The sequence below is a fragment of the Lithobates pipiens genome, unplaced genomic scaffold (assembly GCF_037356315.1).
Source record: "Lithobates pipiens isolate NorthernLeopardFrog02 unplaced genomic scaffold, aLitPip1_a1.2 Scaffold_3, whole genome shotgun sequence".
NCBI classification, from domain to species: Eukaryota; Metazoa; Chordata; class Amphibia; order Anura; family Ranidae; genus Lithobates; species Lithobates pipiens.
The window spans coordinates 105,146,451-105,167,788 of record NW_027507790.1 but is presented as its reverse complement, the minus strand read 5'-3'; the positions used below and the strand labels follow the sequence as shown (position 1 = coordinate 105,167,788).

General features: G+C 41.8%; 1 protein-coding gene across 2 annotated transcripts in view; it reads left to right on the top strand.

Moving 5' to 3' along the window:
• Positions 1-19,396, top strand: part of SLC27A6 (solute carrier family 27 member 6) — a 72,936-nt gene extending 53,540 nt beyond the window's left edge. For both annotated transcript variants that reach the window (XM_077462138.1, XM_077462137.1), the window contains exons 8-11: positions 2,644-2,842; positions 13,619-13,716; positions 14,931-15,061; positions 17,660-19,396. In XM_077462138.1, the coding sequence (XP_077318264.1) occupies positions 2,644-2,842; positions 13,619-13,716; positions 14,931-15,061; positions 17,660-17,836 (605 nt within the window). In that variant the 3' untranslated portion in view covers positions 17,837-19,396. The remainder of the gene's footprint in view (positions 1-2,643; positions 2,843-13,618; positions 13,717-14,930; positions 15,062-17,659) is intronic.
• Positions 19,397-21,338: the final 1,942 nt, after the last annotated feature.

Genomic DNA, 21,338 nt, shown 5'->3' with positions numbered 1-21,338 from the left:
TCTACAGCAGTAAAGGTGAGACACAGGTCAGCTCCACAGCTGATCTGTGACAGTACCCCCCCTTGCGAGGTCCCCCTACATGTCTGGGGGCTGGCTTGGCAACAGGTGAAGAGCGGCGACACTCATAGCTGCAGAGTGCACAGAGCTGAACACCAGTAAAGGTGAGACGCAGGTCAGCTCCGCAGCGGATCTGTGACAATTGCCTCCTATGGAGGGGGGTTGCTCTAGAAGACCCTCCCCTTCAGCGACAAATTTGGGGACGGGGCACTTTATGCAGTAGTCATTTTTTGATACCATCCCCTATTCTCACTATGTTATAGGATGATTGTGAAAGATATTGATCATTGATAATCTTTACATGTTTTTAGCCCCTGCGTGGGCAGTCAACGAGCTTGTTATATTTCTCTTGTTTACCTCAAAAAACTCAATAAACATATTGAAACAGAAAAAAAATGAAGTGTACCAATTGCATTACAGAATCTTTTGCCAAAAGTAGCAACAGCAGAGCCCGACAGCCCCTGGACTTGAATCACTCTGATCTATGTGGTGCTGTAAAGTAAGACTTCAGAAAAAATAATTATTGATGATTACAAAGCAAAGATTAAATTCCAGATAAACTTGAACATTGTCTTGCCCAAATAAGCAACACATTTGCCAAACACCTAAAATACTCCATGCAGATAAGGGTAGAGTACACAAGTGTTAAAAACACAAGATATTGTGAAGAAGTGTGGAATGATGTTCTCTCCTACTGTACCATACTATCCAGAGGCGCTTTCCGATCACGTCACTAGTGCTGGGACAAGGCACTGGAAAATGTAAGCAGGCATTTTATGTATGTACCTCTTTTTTAATTAAGCAGTATTACGTGATTTGGTTCCCTTCCTGTCATTCATTCCCAATGGGTCACCATGGTGGAGAGGTGGATGCAGCTAAACAAGCCTCCTGATTCATCCCTATTTTAAACAAACCACAGGATTTCTCAGCCAAGCACTTCCAGACCTTCTTTTTAATTTAAAGAGGTCATGGCTATCTGGTGAGCAGGCCTTTCTATTCAAGCACATTTGGGTGTGTTTTTGAATCCATTGTCAAGTGGTGGAGGATTTATATTGCAGGTTATTGGCTAATTGAAGTTATTTTTTTTTACTGGGGATTTTTGGACTTTTAAAGACACTTGTGACTTTGTTTCAAAATTATTCAACCACTTATCTTCTATGTTTTATATGTGGTCTTAATTGTTATATTTAGTTTAACCACCAGCCCATTCACACAGTGGGTTCACCATCTAGCACCCCCTATCACTGTTTCTTTTTACTACAGACAGTAGGGACACTATTATACTGTACATTGCAACCACTATCAGAACCAAAGTTTTGAAGTGCATTAAAAGAAGAAAAGAAATGGTTGCTAAATGGGTATTACCATGCTGTTATACAGATATAGGTGCAACAACCATTCTCATTACATACTGTATAGTGTGATTACTAGTTCTGCCACTCAGTGATGGTGTTCTTGGCTAATGTAATATTCTAGGGTAAATACCATCATAACTGTATTTCCAATCTCTGCGTTGTTTTTTGTTTTTTTTTCCATTAAAGCAAGAATTGCTCAGCCGTGTGCATAGCTCCCAACTTTCCCTGATTTTGAAGGACTGTCCCTTTTTTTGTTTTCCTCCTCATTTGTCCCTAATTTTAGTTGTATATAAAATGCACTTTTTTATTTCAAAAAGTTTCTTAATGCTAAACCTTTCATCCAATTTCTAAATTGCTGCATTTGTATATTTAAAAATCCAGTATAAACGGAATCATAGTGGTAAAAAAAACACTTGTGGGTTGAACTTAATCTACATGTATGCCTACATACTGTTGCTAATGGGTACCCCTTGTTCCCGTCTCAAATTTGGGAGGTATGCATATGTCCAACAACATCTTGATTGGTCAGAGTCATATTTGCAGCAGCTTTCTAACATGAAGGCAGAGATGTTACCATGTACATACAGTATTTAGATGTAGTCCTATTTAATGCAGAGACTGATGTAAATAGTAAAAAGGAGTAGTCCATGATGATGATGATTTATAAATCTGTGGTTATGAGATTTGAGTACAAAGCATATTTCACACACAAAGCACTAACATGCTAGTTGAGGCTCCAACTAAAGAAGAGCAAATTGTTCTGCTTGAATCCAGGTCTTGTATGGGTCATCTTCACTTGACTGCTCACAGACAGAGGATGGAATGCTAATCTCTACTGAAAATGCATTTCAGTATATCAAGGCCAGGCTTACACTTTTTATATCCTCATTCATTGTATTTATTATGATTGATAGGAGCACGGCCTTTATACGTATATTGTGTATGGCTAGCAGCATTGAATAGTCAACAGTGTTAAATTTTAAATGGGAACTGGAACCTTTGTAATATATTGTGCTGCAAAATATTTTTTGCTTTGCCGTTTGTCCCCGTTGATTCATGTTTTATTGTGAATTTTAAAGTTGGGTCAACTGTAAAGTTGGTCTGCCAAGAAAAAATAAATTTATGGCGATCATTGGTCATTTGCTCACTACTCTTGCAAGTACATTCAAACTATTACTGCTGTACATTCATTACCATTGACCTGTTTTTCTATCTACTTTCCATATAACAGGTGAAACTGGACTGCTTCTATCTAAAGTGAATCATACCAACCCTTTTTTTGGTTATGCTGGAAATAAAAAACACACAACAAAGAAGTTAATGTGTGACGTGTTCAAAAAAGGAGATGTCTATTTTAATACCGGTGACTTAATGATGCAGGATCATGATAATTTTTTGTACTTCAGAGACAGAATTGGAGATACTTTCAGGTAATATATTCGTCTATTTTCAATATGTTGGCTTTTCAGTTACAAATTAAATGCCATATATATATTTTTTTTTTTAATGCAGATTTTTCAACGAACAATGTTTTTTTTTTTTTTTAATGCAAATCAGGGATGCTTTTGGAAACCAGTCTGCTGTGTTTACAATACTCCAAAATTCCATTCGCCCTCTTATACATTTAGCAGACAATGGTTAGGGAACTTGTTCTAAAAGGCAGCATACAGAAAAAAAAATGAATCTATTTCTGAACCCAGCTCAAGTGAGACGGCCCCATGATTCCACATAAAATGATTTCACATCAATTATGTACATTGCAAGGCTTTAGCAAAGTTACTTGCAGGCTCTTACCTGCTCTTACTTTATGGAAAATGGATTGCAGTCACTCCCTGCATTCTCTAAATTGAGGTGGAAGGCAAGTCAAAGCCTAATGCCTGCTACACAGGAAATGTTTTTTTTCTTTTTGTTCAGTCCCCAAAAAAACGAAGGAGCTCGCTGTACTATGTGATATCAGTACAGCAATATCCTCGTGATATTGTGTTCTGACGGGTGGACCGTCCCCCCTGCCAGAACACATTGGTCAGAGCTTATAGCCATTGGCTGTTTTTTTAGCATGCCCATTCAAAAGAAGCCGGATGTTAGGCCAGCTTTTGTACACACTGGCCGAATGTTAGCCGGTTTCTGTTGAACCATCCGATATTCAGTCCATGTGTACCAAACTTTACTAAGCTTGAATCTACCCCACCCCTATTCTAAGCATATTCTACCTACCCTGTAAGAGGAAAGATGCCTAGACTTATTCTGAAGTCATTTTGGTCTGGTCACATGATCTCTCCAGTGCTGGCTTCTGTGAAGAGGAGAGATCACAGACGATGGCTGCAGAGCCTGCACGGTGATGTCACCCATAGGCTTATTATGGGGCATTCATTGTCGGCTGTCCCTTCTCTACACTAAAGCTGGCAATGGGACCCAATCTGGACAAAAGCAGCTTCACAGTAGGTAAGTATAGACCACTTTCCTTTTACAGGTTAGATAGAATAGGCTTAGAATTTAAGCTTAGGTTTTGACTTGCCTTCCAATTTAAAACAGTTGTAAAGGCTCAAGGTTTTTAACGTTAATGCATTTTCTGTATTAAGTTAAAAAAAAAACAAAAAAAACAGGAGTATACATCCTATAATTACCTGAGCCCGATCTCGATCCAGCGGTGTGCACGAGAGCAGTGGCTCTCTCCCTAATCATAGGCTCAGAGCAAACAGTGGGAGCCATTGGGTGCCCTGGACACAGTTTACAGAATGTTCCATACATGCAAGCAAAATGGAAAAAAAAATTCTAAAAATGCTAGTACCTTTTTGTTGCCAGTTGATTTAATACTTCGAGATTCTTTTACCCAGAGTAAGCATGCAACAAGTGAAGTCAGAACTCCGTCTTTTACTAACCAAAAACAAGTGTGAAAATCGGAAGTAAGAGATTTGGCATGGTAACCAGGCAAAATGCATTTTCAGAGGGATGTGGCAATGGCAGCCTTGATATATTTTATATTTCATATCACATTGTTGAAGCAATCCAGTGAGGATACTTCTAGCCACTGTTTTTAGTGCAGTCAGAAACAAGATACTTAATTAAAAGGGCAGAAAAAGGCATGCACGTACACCTATTCAGATTTCATCCATTTTTATACTTGACCCAAATTATTGTATACTTGTATACTTGTGTGATTTTTCAATTGTATTTTTCTACTAGCATATATGATCTATACTTCTTTTTTTTTTTTTTTTGCATACCAAAAGTCAACTTTTTTACGATTCAGTCTAAGTTATTTACCTATTCTTACAAAAATGAAGAATATGGTGCTTAGTTTTATAGAGCACTGCATTTTTTTTCCCCCCAATAGCAATTTTTATTTTTGTACACTATGACAAAGATTGATGCAGTGCATTACAGAAATGTGAAAGTGTCGCAGAGCTGTCTCTACATTATTTTTACATCTAATTAGTTATCAACAGTGCAAATTAACTTACTCTAGTGATCAGAAGGATCCCTAAAGAACCCTTAACATTAGAAGAAGGAAGAAAGAGGGGGGGGAAGAAGAAGATGAGGGATTGTCATACTGGTTCAGCCTACCTGTTTATGGAGGATCCTCCCGAAGGTGCCACAACTCCCAGACCTTATTATGAGCTTCCAATCTATCCTGTATTCTGGCAGTCATTTTTTCCATCAACTCCATGTCCTTAATCCTGGCGTGCAGGGCCTCTGGGAGGGGAGGTGAGCGCCTTTTCCAATTTAATGCCACCAGACAGCGAGCCGCTGTGAGGACATGACGTACCAGTTTCTTATGGGGTACAGGGATTTTAAGTGGGGCCCAGCCCAGCACAAAAAACTTTGGGGTGAAAGGAATTGGCCCCCCGACGAGACGGGACAGTAATTGTTGGACCGAGGTCCAATAGGGAACAATCAACAGGCAGTTCCAGTATATGTGAAGGAGGGTGCCCCTGTCCCCCAGACACTGCCAGCAACGATCTGAGCTAGTTGGGTAGATGGCATGCAGCACATCTGGGGTCATATACCAAAACTACAGGACTTTGTACATGTTTTCTTTGTATAGGGTACAAAGCGAGCCCTTCGCTGCCTGTGACCAGATTTTTTGCCATTGTTCCGCGTTGATCTCCTCGCCAAGAATCTTCTCCCATTTAACCATGTATGCGTGCTTGCAGTCAGGCTCCGAGGGGTGTGTGTTTAATATTTTATATATATCAGATATAGATCCATTCTGAGCAGAACCTGCTAAAACCAAGCTCTCAAAGGAGGTCGGAGGGGAGAATTGCAGGTTGGGTGCAATGGACAAGGCATAGTGGCGAATCTGGAGATACCCGTAGAATTCCTGGCATTGTAAATCATATTTGGTCTGTAGTTCGGCAAATGACAACAATTTGGGTCTACTAGGTTCCCAAAGTGGAAAAGGTTTTGCGTAGACCACGACGAAGACATTCGGTGGGTGAGACTATCTGTCACCTTGGGGTTACATATAAATCAGGAGCGATCTATTTGAGGTCAATTTATGCTTTTGGGAGAGCTTGCACTATAGTCGCCTAAGAAGGGTCATAGGGCCCAGGATACGGTCAGGCTCTACCTCTGCGTTTGCATTCCATAGTAAGTTGTTCGGATGTCCTGGGGCAAGCCAATTTTTTTTCTATTTCCGTCCACTTGTCACATGAGTATTGAGTGAACCAGGAGGCTATCGCTTTAAGTTGAGCCGCCTGATAGAATTTAATAAGGTTAGAATATGCCAGGCCTCCGTCCGAACATGCTGCCATCAGTACCGATCGTGGGATTCTATGTCTCTTACAATTCTAGGTGTATTGGAGTAAATCCGTTGGGAGCTTTTTTAGGTGTCCATAGGGTATTGGGATTGGAAGGGTTTGCAACAGGTACAATAATTTCGGGAGTATTGTCCTCTTTAAAGATGCTATCCGCCCCAGTAGGGAAATGTGGTGTTTTTTCCATTGTAGTAAGAGGGCTCTGATGGAACGATATGGGGGGGAAAGTTTTCTTGGAACAAAGTTTGGAATTTCGGGGTAAGATAAATCCCTAAATATTTTAGTGCTTTTCGCTTCCAGCTGTATGGGAAGGTAGCCGTCAAGTGAGCTATCTCTGCATCCGGTAAGTTTACCGGGAGGGCCTCTGATTTTGATGTGTTAATTTTGTATCCGGAGAGTGCCCCATATTTGTCAAGTTCCGCATGCAAATTTGGTTTGGGAGATTCTAGGTTGGGTCAGTGTGAGGATTATATCATCCGCAAACATAGAGATTTTAAACTCCCTTCCTCTAACCGAGATGCTCTTTATGTTCGGGTCTCCGCAAATCCTGGTGGCCAAGGGCTCTACACAGAGTGCAAAAAGCAAGGGGGACAGTGGGCACCCTTGTCTAGTGCCATTGGTCACTGAGAACTGTGGGGAGATCGCGAAAGGAGTTTATACTTGGGAGCAGGGGGTGGAGTATAAGTGTTGGACTGCTCGCAAGAATGGACCCCGAAGCCCAACATGATGCAGTGCGGCGAACAGGAAGGGCCACCCAAGGCGATCAAATGCCTTTTCGGCATCCAAGCTAAGAAGCAGGAAGTGCATGTCTTCCCTGTTCATCATCTCCACCAGATCTATTATTTTTCTGGTGTTGTCTCCCGCCTGGCAAAGAGGGACAAAGCCCACCTGGTCTTTGTGGATAAGCGAAGGGAGGACCATGTTCAGATGGAGGGAAAATAGTTTGGTAAAGATCTTTAGTTGCAATAGATTTTTATTGTTAATTATAACACCAGTTAGAGCTATTGGCCTATAATTAGCGCATAGGGAAGGGTCCTTGTCCTGTTTGAAAATAACCGTAATGAAAGAATGCTGCATGTCCGATGGAATGGGGGTGTCATGCAGAAAGGTGTTAAACAGCTTGCACATATATGGAAGTAGACGAGAGCAAAATGCCCTGTAATATTCATAGGGTAAGCCGTCCAGTCCCGGGGCCTTACGGGCTGGGAGGGATTTGATAGTGCGCTCCAATTCTTCCACCGTAATCCCTGCATTTAAAGAAGCTAAGTCTTCGGGTTCAAGCTGGGCCACCCCGCTCTTCTCTAGATATTATTGCATTCGGTGGGAGAGTGCAGGGGATGTGGGGTTATGAGGGATATCCGGTTTATTGTAGAGATCTTTATAGAACTCCACGAATGAGCCGGCTATTTCATCCGGATGGGATACCATGGATCCCGATGGGCCTCTGATCTGGTGTGGCGTTGCTATGTGGGCATTGTCTCTGCGCTTCTTGGCCAAGAGGGAGTGTGCCTTTATTGCCTTTGTCATAGTATGTTTGTTTTAATTTAATCAAGGCTTTCTCCACTCGCCCGATGGCCAAGTTGCCCAGTGTTGCGCGAAGGGTGGAGATTTTCTTAAGAAGGGCCAGGGAGGGGGAGTTTTGTAGGCGGTTTTCCAAAGTTTTAAGTTCCCTCTCTGTTTGCTGTTTCAGGGAGTATGGGTTTCCTTTCCATGGCTGTGGCCAAGGTGAGACATTTACCCCTCATTACCGCCTTATGAGCTTCCCACAGTGTGGGAGGGTCGTGTCAGGATTGTCGTTTTCCGCAAAGTATTGGTTCATGGTGGTGTTTAGTTCTATCTTTGAGGGTAGGTGCTAGAGGAGGAATGTGTTAAGGCGCCAGTTGTAAGGTCTGCGGTGGGGAGTGGTCAGGTCCATTGTTAACAATATGGGGGCATGATCCGACCAGGATATCGGGAGTATTTGCGCCGCATGGGTCAATCGTAGGGCTGGGTTGTTGACAAAAAAGTAGTCTATCCAGGTGTGTGACCGATGGGGGGGAAGAGTAAAAGGTGTACTGTCGGTTGTCAGGATGAAGGACCCTCCAGGCATCAAAAAGGGCATGGCGTCTAGTCAGCTGTCGAAACAGCTTTGAGTCTCTGATTGTGCGAGCCGATGATGCCCTGGTGTCCACCAAATGCTGATCCGAGGTAGCCGACTGAGTTGGGTTAAAGTCCCCCCCCCCCCCCCATTATCAACTGCCCGTGTTCACGTTTGAAGAGATGAGCGAACACCCCTGATAGAGATCTGATCTGTCTGACGTTTGGGGTGTATGTCGTACAAAATGTAACCTCTTGTGTGCCCCTTAAGCCCCTGAGGATCACAAAATGGCCGTGGGAGTCTCTATAGTGGTCTGAGCATGTAAAGGGGGGGATCCCTGTTTTTATAAGTATGGCTACTCCCACTTTTTTGTGAGTCCCCGAGGCGAGGTAAGTTTGGGGGTAATATTTGGATGCAAACGCAAAGGAGCCCCCCCTCCCCCTGTCAAAATGTGTTTCCTGAACCATAACAACATCCGCCCCCGACTGTCTAAACTCCCTTAGTGCCAAATGTCGTTTTCTGTTACAGTTCAAGCCGTGGACATTTAGGGACAGGATCTTAGCCATGAGGAGGTATATAGGCAAGGAGAGGTACATTTATATGCTGAAGCCCTTGTTCTGGCGCCGGTGGTCAGGGGAGGGTCCCCAGGCAGGTCGTGGAGCCTATCCGCAAGGCCAGATGACAATCTGAGAGGTAGTAGAGTGGAGGGTGAGCTAGAAGACAACAGGTTAAGAAGGCAATGGAGAAATTCACATATAACTGCAGACGACCTTTAGAGACGAATTGGCCTAGGTCCACACGGCTTCCCATGAGTACCCCCAACCCAATTCTCCGAAGAGGAGTTGAGGGGATGCAGGGGAATCCAAAATCAGTTGGTGAACTCAAAAACATAAAGAAGGTGAGATCAAGCCACCGGGGAGGGGGGTGGAGGGAAAGGAATAGGAGGTCTCTCTATGAAGTCTCATCCGAGACTTGCCCGTTATGCTAGCGTTATATAAAACTGGGGCATTGGAGGGGAGGGATGATGCAATTAGGGCAAAAATGGAAACAGGGTCAGTCTTTAAGAAGCTGGATATAGCTGGGTGATGAGTGAGCTCAGTCTCTGGTTAGTTATGTTCAAGTGGTTCGCCCATTGTTGTGTCTGTTTGCCATTCCAGGTCCACCTGGGGCTCTGGGGCGCTTTGTCGAGGGAACCCTCTGCCACATCAAGGATGGTGGGGGTGGTGTGGCCACCAGATCTCATTCGGGAAGCTGAGGTGCACGAATTGTTGCAGAATGAAGACAAGTCCTCAGGGTATCGCAGAATGGCCGTCTTGCCTTGATGCTTGGCCGTAAGGCAGAATGGGAAACCCCAGCGGTAGATGATGTTCTCCTCTTGCAGTATATGCAGTAGTGGCTGAAGGAGCCTGCGTTTTTGCAGGGTGATCCAGGAGACATCTGGGTATAGTTGAATCTGAGCCCCATTCATAGTTACTTGACGGGCTAAGCGGGCTTGTCTCATAATATCCTCCTTTAGGGGGAACGAGTTCATTCTGCAGATGATATCTCTAGGCCTCGACGTGGCTCCCTTAGGTCGTAGGGCTCGGTGTACTCTGTCCATTTCAATGGACTTAGTGGGGGGGGTTGCCAATCAAGTTGAACAGGGTCTGCATCCTCGGGGCCCTCTGGTTCCGGGAGCCCCCGCACCCTGATGTTGTTCCTGCGCCCCCTATTGTCCAGGTCTTCGACATGTCTTTGCATGTCCCTCAATAGGGAACGGTGGTCTGCGCTCTGAAGTTGGGTCATGTGAACCGTCAACTTGACTTCTTGAATCTCCTCCTCTGCCATCTCAACTCTATCTGCTAGGTGTTTGAGGCCCGACTGGAGGGCCTAAATTTCCGAGCGGGAGGTGGATTTCACATCTTCCACGAGCTGTTTAAAGTCATCTTTGGTAGGCATCGCTTGCAGAATGGAATGCCACTATGGCAGAGATTGGGCTGGTGCAATTCCCCTCTGTTGTTCAAAAAGAGATGGGTGAGGTGATAAGTGTGGAGACATTGGACGAAGGGTTCCCACTTCCAAGTGCAGGGGTAGCTGGTCCCAGGCTTCTGACCAAAGTGGAGTTTGTACGAATGGAGGGTCCTTCTGTGCGTGTCCCCGAGGCACACAAGGCGGTGGGGGGCCCGCCATCTGTGCATAAGAGGAAGATGAGGCTACCTGTGGATAGGGGTGGTGGGGGTCCCTGGATCGGGAGGTCCTCTGTTGCTTAGGAGAGGGTGGTGCTGTGGGGGAAGCTCTCCTCCTTGCCTGTGGTCCGCCTGTGGCATAGTTGGGGGGCAGGTTGGGATGTGGGTGAGCTGGTTCTGGGAGGGCTGAGAAGTCCTCTGATGCTTCTGAGAATACGGGGGAGCCCAGGCTGGCCCCAGGGACACTGGGGTCCGACAGTGTATACAGCAATCTCAGGAATGCCCCTGGGTGTACACTGGGTGTACTGTGAGTATGGGTGTTAGAGCACTGCATTTTAAAAGCAACACATACACACATTCTAATTTTTAAATACAGTTTTCCTGTGGATATACCTTGCTGGTAAGCTCACAAGGAAAGAAAATATAAAAAAATAAATAGTTTTGACTTCACAAAATAACAAATGCGTGAAAACATAATTAAAGTGTTTTGCATTTAGGTACACGTTAAGGTATAACTATATCTGGACATATTATTGAAAGAAACTAAAAACAATAATACCCATACACAGCATAACGTTTAGTCTACTGAGTTAGAGGAACAATGTAAATGTGTAGGTTATAAAGGGAAAGAGAAATGATAATTCAGCAGAACATTATGCAACTTGGCACGTTGTGCCTCTATGACTCAGTGTCATCACAAGAAGATTGTTTGTCAAAACACAAATAACACGCTAACTGATACAACAGAGATATCAAGTCGTTTTCAGTTTTAGTTCAAAGACCTTTGAGGGTTCCTGTTCCATGATCCTATAAAAGGTCTGTATTTTTATAATGTGATAGCCTTAGGCTACATTTACATTTGAACTGAGCATCTTTTGGTCATTTTTACAGGCCTTTTTTTTTTTTTTTGTGTTTGTACAGTAGTTCTTGAGTGTCTTTGCAGACCTTTTTGCTTGAGCATTTTTTGATTAATTTTTAGCCAATGGTAAGCTAGTTGCTAGGGGAATTTTTTTTACGCTTATACATTTTTTCACATGTTATTGTGGCCTGGAAGTCCACTGGGGCCAAAACATGCTTGAAGCTTGTAACTCAAATCAAGCACAGGTACTTTTTTTTTGAGCTACAGGCTTCAGTCGACACAGGTATGCTCAGGTATGAATGGGCACAAATGAAATTGGGATATTGGATGTTGAATAATGTTGGAGCATATATAGCAATGGATAAATTAAGGTCAAATATGTCTGGAGGCTGCCCATTCCTCCTTAACCACTAGGCATCCGCGCTATAGCCGAAAGACGGCTACAGCACAGATGCCAATTGTTTTATTTCCCCTGTGCGCACCGCCGCAGGTGTGCATCGTGGAAATTCTGTGTTGGCTGTGTCCCTTGGACACAGCCGCTGTGATTGGCCATTTAGCACTTGATCTGAGTGTCCAATGAAAGATGATCTCATATGTAAACCTATGAGATCATCTCTCATTGCCGACTCTCCCTCCTCACACAGAGACAGCGTGTGAGGGAGAGCGAACGGTTGCAGCTTGAGTGTTAGGGGAAAAAAAGCGAAAATAAAGTGCCCACAGTGCCATCTGTCAGTGTCCCCTGTCCCCAGTGTCATCTGTCCGTGCCATCTGTCCCCAGTGTCATCTGTCCGTGCCATCTGTCCCCAGTGCCACCTGTCCGTGCCACCTGTCCCTGCCATCTTTCCCCAGTGGCACGTATAAGTGCCATCTGTCAGTGTCACGTGTCATCAGTGCCATCTGTCAGTGTCACGTGGATGGGTTTCTGCCAGTGACAGGCTGTGTCACGCCCATCCAGCCTGTGTCTTAGCCCCCGTACACACGGTCGGACATTCCGACCACAAAATCCGTCAGATTTTTTCCAACTGATTTTGTCGGAAACTGGTGTTGCATACACACGGTCAGACAAAGTTGTCGGAAAATACGATCGTTTGGAGCGTGATGACGTTCATTCATTATGACGGGACTACATTCAGGCTAGCAGCCAATAGCTTTGCTCTCGTACTTTGATCTGAGCATGTGTGGCACTTTGTCCGATTGGAATTGTCTACAACCGATCAGAAAAAGTCAGATCGGATTTTGTTGTCGGAAATTTTGAGAGCCTGCTCTAAAAAAATTTCCATCGGAATTACCGACGCAAAAAGTCCGAGCCCACACACGATCGGATTTTCCGACAATATAATCCAATCGGACCTTTTCGGTCGGAATTTCCGACCCTGTGTATGGGGCATTAGAATTAGAAGAAAGTGAAGCCTCAATTAATCTACATGTAATATCCTGCCCCCATTATGTTTAGCTGGTTAGTGAGCGAGGAGGAGGGAGGAAGTGGGCTGTCATTTACCATTGTGTATATGCTGACATGTGTGACTCTATAGTCACATGGGCTGCTCAAATGTGATAGGGAGGACATTTTCAGTATAGAAACTCGCTGAAAACTGAACATGTGCAGAATAGCCACCACAGCAGCAAATTCCCTAGCTGAAGTTTGAGATGGAGAGCAGCAGAATCAACCATTTTTTTTTTTTTTTTGCAGAATACAGAAAATGAATCTCGTAGTGACTGAGTGGGTATGAACAGAATGTAATACACCATTTGATAGTTTTTTATGATGTGGGTTTAGTGACATTTTAAAGGCACAGAGACGCATCAGAAGCCGCGCAAAGTACAATGGCAACTGAAGGTGTCCCCGCATTATAAATTGGGGTGGTGGTCATTTTTGTTTAGCACCATATTATAACCTTGGTCAGGTGTAAAGAATGCGATTTTGTTTATCAGTATGTATATTTTACAAGCAATGGAAAGAACATTTATACATAATTCTTAAGAAGAACAGAAATAAAACTCTATGTAAGCAATGCTCCATCATTAGTTTTATTGGGAGAAACAGTTGCCCTTGTTGGTATCAGTAGCAGAAATAGTTTCCCATCATTGATTTCAATCGGAGAAATTGTGCCCCTTGGTATCAGTGGGAGGAATAATGCTCCGTTGGTGCTGTCACTGAGAGGAATGGTGTTCGATCATAGGTGTTGATTGGAGGAGTAGTGCCCCAAGGGCCAGATAGAGGCAAGCAAATGGCCACCTCTGTCCCCCGGCCACAGTTTGGAGGCCACTGCTGTATACCTTTCTGTGTAAGACACTATAGTTATTGTCTTGTAATCTCTTATGGGAAAAAACTGTTTTTCTGTTTCTAGGTGGAAAGGAGAAAATGTTGCTACTACTGAGGTCTCTGATATTATTGGGATGCTGGACTTCATACAGGAAGCTAATGTCTATGGAGTGAGTGTTTCAGGTAATGGTTGCCACTGATGACATTAGATGGAGAACTTCTTTTTTTTTTTTTTCCAAAACAGGGTTATTTCTGTTTAAACAACCACCACCCCCTTTCCAAGCAGATTTGGAGTTTTTTATTTTATAGATATAGAGAGGGAGAGATCCTTTTCATTTTATCATTATGGCATCATGGTTCTCAACATTTCTATAATGTACCTTCATGGCATAAAAAATGTAAAGCTCAATTTTCAGTTAAATATTTCTAAATATATTCCAGATTCGGCAAAACAAAAACATTTTTTTTAAAGTCCTCCAATTTGTCATTGTTAGAAAGCATCTGCAGTTGCTTTCTGTGTGGAAGCAGTGGTCCCTCTGCAGAGGTCTGACATGCCCCTCCTGAGTCAGACCTATAAATCTGCATTCAGCAAAGCTTATGCTCACTGCTGATTTGTTGGCTCAAGCTCTGACTTGGCAGTTGGCGTGTTGGGCCTCTGCATAGAGTCCACTGCTTCCCTGCCGAGAGACAGGTTTGTTTTCTACAGCAAGTTGGAAGAGAAGAGGCATTTTCTAATCACTGTGGCTACCCTCTAAAGAAAACAAACAGCAGTGTGCGTTTAGATGACTGCAGTTTAAGGACTGATGGGGAAGGGGTTAATGGATTAATAATTACAGAGCTGCTTTAATTTGGTCTTTTTATATCTGCTTAGAATTCAGCTTTAAATAAAAAAGTGTCTAGTAGAGTATGTATCAGACATAGAATGTTGATTATAAATTAACAAGCAGAAGAAACCTCTGAAGCTGTCAGAAGTATCCTAGGGAACATGGCTTGATAAAGTGTCATAGAAATTCTGAAAGCTCATTAACCTCTTGCCTCCATGGGATACCAAGCTAACCAGCTTTCACTCATTCTCACTCACTCTGTCTACAGTCATGTTTGCACAGAAGAATCTAAGGAAGTGATTTATAATGTATTATATCAAATTTGTATTGTACAGTATTTTTTATTTCTTTTATTCTACAATTGGTTGCTGTGTCTACTGTAAAGATAGTCTAGCACATTTTCTCCATGCCATTCATGCATAAAATAAGCATTACATTTCAAGGTGAATGCAAATTAATATTAGAGTATTAGTGTAAATAAATTATACAGCTCTGCCTTGCTGATCTGAGATACAAATCCTACATTTATGGGGTAAAAATACTTGACCTATGTGTTTTGCGTTTTTGTTTTAGGACATGAAGGCAAAGTGGGCATGGCATCCATTATTCTAAAGCCTGGTCAGTCTTTAAATTTAAAAAGCATCTTTGAGCACTGTACAGCTTATCTACCTGCATATGCTTTTCCACGATTTCTAAGACTGCAGGTAAAAATTTTCAAGTATTTTCTGTTTATGCTCAAAATGTATGAAATTACTTAGTTTCTCTGACCTGGGACCATTGCACTTTTTAAACAATGGGGTTGATTTACTGTTTTAGAAAAAAATTACTATGCGATTTTAGGTCTAGTTCAGTTGCAAATTCAAGTAAAAATTTGCACCTGAACCGGTGAACAAAACCGCACCGGACTCCAGACTGCAAACCGCAGCTGTACATGGGTGAACCTAGCCTTAGATTGAAAATGGTAAAGTGGTAGTAAACCCCGCTTTGTGATTTTTACTTACCGGTAAACCTATGATAAGACTTACCTGTAGGGAAAATGAATATCTCCTAAACGTGCACCATTTAGGAGATATTCACCCTGGATGCAGCTGGTGACATCACCAGCGCATGCGCTCTGAAAGTCTGGCATACGGTCGTGAACCCCAAAGAAAGACCGGGGGGGGGAGATGTCAGCAGTGACAGCACACCGCTGGAAAGGGTTTGTTTCAAGGTAAGCATTTCATAATTTGCTAGTATACTAGCACATTATGAAATTGCCTTACAGGTGAGGTTTTTTTTCTAACTAGAAGCAGTTACTACTGCTTTAATGTGTTGCCATTTTCCTCCTAACATAGAAAGTTACAGAGAGGGCTTACACTGGAAAGAGCACTAAAGCTGGCCATCGAAGGATGAAATTGGGCCGGTTCAGCAATCCATTGATTGACTTCAGTACAACCAGCCTGTCTAATTTTTTTTCATGTGATCACTGCTTGAAGTTATAACCGCAAGCAGTGATCATTGTATTTAGAGGGCTGGGAAACCTGTTGTCAGAAAACAATAGTGCTGTGGGAAGGATATCCCCATCAACACTGACTGTGTTGATGGGGGAATCTAGCAATTTTCTTCCCTTCAACTTATGGTTGAAGGAAAGAAAATTAGTTAATGCATGGTCTACCTAAGTGCAAATATCCTAGAATGCATGCTCCTTATTTAATGAAAGCTGATGTGTTGACGGATGGCGTGCCAATAGATTAACGGCTCTGCTTGAAGCCAGTCCAAAAGCCACAGCCCCATGCACAGAGCAATCATTTATATTGCACTAAGTGTACATCCTAAAAATGAATAACAAAAAAGATAGATGTTATTTTAACATACTGTTTTACTACAAAATGTTTCATAAGAGGATGTAATTATACATTAAAGTGTATCTAAAGCCAAAACATTTTATTTTGCTTTAGCACTGAGTAGGGAAGAGTAAGAACCCTTGCTGTGTTTTTTCTTTTTTTTGTTGTCTGTGTCCCCAGATAGGATATTTGCTGACCATTGTAACAGGATTATGTAAAGGGAAATCAAAAAATTGTAACTGCAATAGAAAATAGAAAATCTTTTTTACTTAAGAGAAAATAGAAGGAAAATCTTTTCAAGAGGACAATTGCTCTGGTGACAATTCTAGAGAATTTCACTCGCTTCCTGAAGAAAAAGTTCAGCATAGTCAGAGGCAGCAAACAAGATCAGGAACCAGAAGGGATGTCAGCCAGACAAGTCATCAACAGGAACCCAGCAGATAGTTTCTAGATATGTTGACCAAGGAGAAGACAATTGATGAAATGAACCAGGCAGTGTAAATAGCCAGATGGGGCTGGCTGTGGGCTTGACTGATGAGCAGGAGATGATCAACAGGTGAGCCACTGTAGAATGATGAGTACTGGCAATTAATCGACAGCTGAGCACAGAGAAAGAAGGGCTGAGAGCCCAGCCCTTACATGAATCATATACGGCTGCCCTGATTACAATGAGCACAATTCAATTTACCTTACAAAAATATAGCTCCACTAGACACAGTAAGCCAGAACTAAATCTACCTAATCCTAGCACCTATATAGGAGGGTCCTACATTTACATTACTTACCTGTATTAAAGTATGTCTCAGGATATGCAGGCTGCTGGATTCTGTAGAAATTGCAGGGCTGCCATATACTCTTTACATCTGCAGCTGAACTCCTGGTGCTGTGGGGATAAACAGGTTTGGGTCTCTAGGCTCAGCTGTTCTAAAGATGATCTGACATGGACATGCCCCATCCTACCTCCTCTTCCACTGAGAAATGTTCTTTCACCAATTTACACTGCCTGTAACAGGATTTGTGAATGGATCAGGGTCTGCTAAGTCACAAAAGTATCTAACCCATCCACAGATCATGTTACAGAAAGTGTAATGCATAAGCAAACTTTTCTCAGTTGCAGGGGGGGGGGGGCAGCATGTCTCCATCAGAACATCTTTAGTACAGCTGAGCCAAGAGCCCTAAAGATATTAACCCTCCAAAGCACCAGAAGTTCAGCAGGAAGAGAACAAGGCAGCCCTGCAGTGAAGATCTCTACAGCAGCCTGCACATCATTGGATGTACTTCATGAATGAATGAATGAAATACTTGTATAGCGCACAATGCGAACTGAATCGCCTCTAGGCGCTGTGGCGAGCTTTGATCATCTGCTAATCATTATAGGTAAGTAATGGAACTAAAGCTGTAGAGCAAAAATGTATGATTCCATTATGATTATGCAGCAATAAGAGTACCCTAATCATTTTATTTTATTTTTGTTTGAAGGAAAACATGGAAGTAACTGGTACATTTAAACAACAGAAATTTCGTCTTGTGGAACAAGGATTTGACCCATCAGCAATATCAGATCCACTTTATTTCTTGGACGATTCTAAACGGTCATATGTGCCAATGACCAAAGACATTTATGACAAAATCGCAAATGGTCTGCTAAAACTCTAATCATTTTTTTTTTTTTTTTTTTTTTTTTTATCGGATATACATATTATTTCCTCTGGATGAAAATACTGAAACTGTGATGCTTTAACCACTGCCTTTACAGGTCCATTACACAAAAATGACACGTGTTATGCTTACAACTAAACAAGTTTAGCTGCTAAAACGTGAGGCATGATTTACATTTTTTTATCTATAACAAAAACATTTTGACTACATTATGCCAGTATAGCATTTTTTAAAACCTGTTGTTAAAGACACACTAACTATTTTTCTCTCCCTGTTTTTTTCAGTAAATTTGTTGAATTTTTTTGGGATTTCTCCCACTCCATAATTTCTCTCCTGGAGGACACCCTATCAGTCTTATTCATGAAACATATCAGTACTATGCTTGGGGAGGGAACGCGGTGAGGTTGAGGTTGGTTTAATGCATTCCTTCATAAACTTTTTCCATCATACACCTTTCTGAAGCAGTTACTCTCCCCTACCTCTTCTACATTTTTGGATCAGTCGCATATGACCGAGTTTAAAAACAAAATGAGACCAATTCTTAGGCTATGATTAAAAAACTGTTTTACTTCTTATTTCATATGACTGGTCCCCTGAACCCAGTTCTCTTCAGATCTCTTAGTACAATGCGTGACCAGCAGTCCTGCATTGTAAATATGAACACAAAGGCCCTGGAGTGTTGGTGGGAAAAAGAAAGCACTGGCTGCCAGGGAAGTAGGGAATTGGGTATATAAGGAATGCTTTTTAACATTCCCCTTGACAAAAACAAGCAACCCTTGTGGTTTGGGGGGGAGCCTCACTGAAATGAAAGTCTTGTAATTTGCCTGGAGTTCATTTGTAAACTAAAATAACATGACCATCAACTGAATTTATTATTATTATTATTATTATTGTACAGGATTTATATAGCACCGACAGTTTACGCAGTGCTTTACAACATTAGGGTAGACATTACAATACAATACAATTCAAGACAGGGGGAATCAGATGGCCCTGCTAGTTAGAGCTTACAATCTAGGAGAATCTATAGACCATAGCGAAAGGAATCAGGGTGCAGCCTTGGGTTTTCATAAAACTCAAAATCCTAGTATGTTCCTAACCAACATTGGCTCCTGTCCCAATACGTACCGCATCTCCAGAGTCTTTCAGTGACACACTTATATTTTATAGGGTCCCGATGCCCATTATTATTGCCAAATACTTGCGTGAGCACCATGTTCAATAGATCACTATGGAACACTCAATTGGTTCTTAAAGAAATCCTTGCCTCCTTGGTCATTTTAACAATGATGGCACTGCTAGGCAGGTATATGCAGCAACCATCTAATATGCACCTTCTCTCCTGCAGCACCTTTGTGCCCCCCCTCCCCCCACCCCCAAGGGGGAAAGTGCCACACACTTTGGGAATCACTGGTTTAATGTCACTGGAAAATTTTGTTGCTTATTTGGACTAGTAGCCAAGTGAAAGCTGACAATGTGACAGGATGCAGATAAAACTGTCAAAGTGTTGTTTGTAATGTGTACAGAAAAATAAAGATTTATTTTGATGAAACAACATTTTTAGAAGTTGTGTTTTTTTTTTTTTTTTTTTTTTTTTTTAGGTTAACTTTGTTAAATGTATTCATTACACTGGAATAGTGTTTTATGTTGTGAACTATATCAAATCTTACATGCCGCTCCAATGTGACTTCTCATGGCTAATATGTTGATAACATGTAAATCTGTCATGTGAGGCTAGGAGCTAGCTGAAACACTGTTGAGCTAGCTGGAACACTGCAATTTACTATATTTCTTTACATTCATGTTTAACAACAAAGGGAAACTATACCTACATTAAATAAAAATATTTCTAAACATATTTGCCCCTTTCAAGGCCATCCGTCCTTTTAGTTGTCAAGATTTAGGCGGCTCAGAAGTCCAAAATGTCACTTCTAGTCCATAGTGCATCTTAAATTTACTTTTCTGGCTACAAGCTGGTAGAAGGAGGGCTTCTCTGCAGTAACCCAGACAAGATACAGCACAGGGCAGAAGTGGCCCTGCACACCCTCAAAATGGCAGATTAATTAAAGATATCTGCAACCAATGGAAGACAATGCTTTGAGGAGTTCCCAACTTTGCCCTCCATTGCCTACAGTGGAACCAGGGCGAGAAGCAAGTTAATTGGGTAATATGTATATTTAAGTCCATGTTTAACTAAGAGCCATAGGGTTTAATTTACTAAAGCAAATATGTTATTTAAATATTCAATGGGGATTTTCCCTTCGCCTAGTGAATGAGATGAAGCTGTACTACCTTCCTCATCCAATCCCGTGCAAGCAAAAAAAATTTTTTTATATTTTCTATGCACTTGATTGGGTATTCTTACAAAGTGAATTGTCACCACATTTAATAGGCTAAGGGAAAATTCCCTTGTAAAGTGAACAGCTTGTTTGTCTTTAATAAATTAACACACTGACAGATTAAGTATAATCTACTTCTGTGGATTATTGAATTGCTGCATGTATTCATACTCATTAGACATGTGCATTAATTTTCGTCCGAATTTCGGGTATTTTCGTTATTTTAACAAACGATAACGAACGTGCAGAACCCGAAAACTGAAAGATCTGACATAAACAAATTCTTTCTTTTCGTTTTCGTTGTGACAACAGTTCATTATAAATAGGAGATTCGACATGCCGCTGACAGTAGCATTCTGTGTCCATCGAACTTGTAATCATAGTGCCTAACCTTAGCTCTATTAGTCCAAGATTATTCTACATAGAGAAAAGATTCGACATAGAGAGAAAAAATTCAACATTATAGAGACAATAGCAAAAAAGGTTGAATGTGCCTAACCTAACTCTATTAGTCCAAGATTATTCGACCTGAAGATTTGACGAAACAGTCGCCACGAGCGGACATTTATGGTCAAATGCTCTGCCCATAGGCTATAGAAGAATTCTAATGTTGGTTGACTAGTGATCATAAATATAATTATTACTAGTGTCATACAACATTAGAATTCTACTATAGCTTGTAGGTAGAACATTCAACTGGAAATGTACGATTTCGGTGTCCTACAGTTTAGCTGCTCCCTCGAATCTTCTTAGAACATTCGACAGACACCATAAGCCTTTAATGACAGATTCGACCTTAATTGTTGCGGATTTTCGGACGAATGCATTTTTTAACGAAACAAAATAAAAACGAAATTCGGGAGTAACTAAATAAATGTATTTTTCGGACGAAAACGAAATTCCGAAACAAAATATTTCAGTGTACACATGTCTAATACTCATTTGTAGGTGGCCATTTCTGATCCCCTTTTGAAATACCAAGTTGACTGGCTGTTATACTGACCTCTCTTTAATTCTCAAGTCACTGACCCAGAATAAATACAGATATGAAAAGTCATAGTAAGGTTGGTAGTCTTTATCTGAATACTTATTCTGGGTCAAAATATAAAAGCAAGAAGATCAGGATGACAGCCAGGCAGCTAACATCTTCACAAAACACT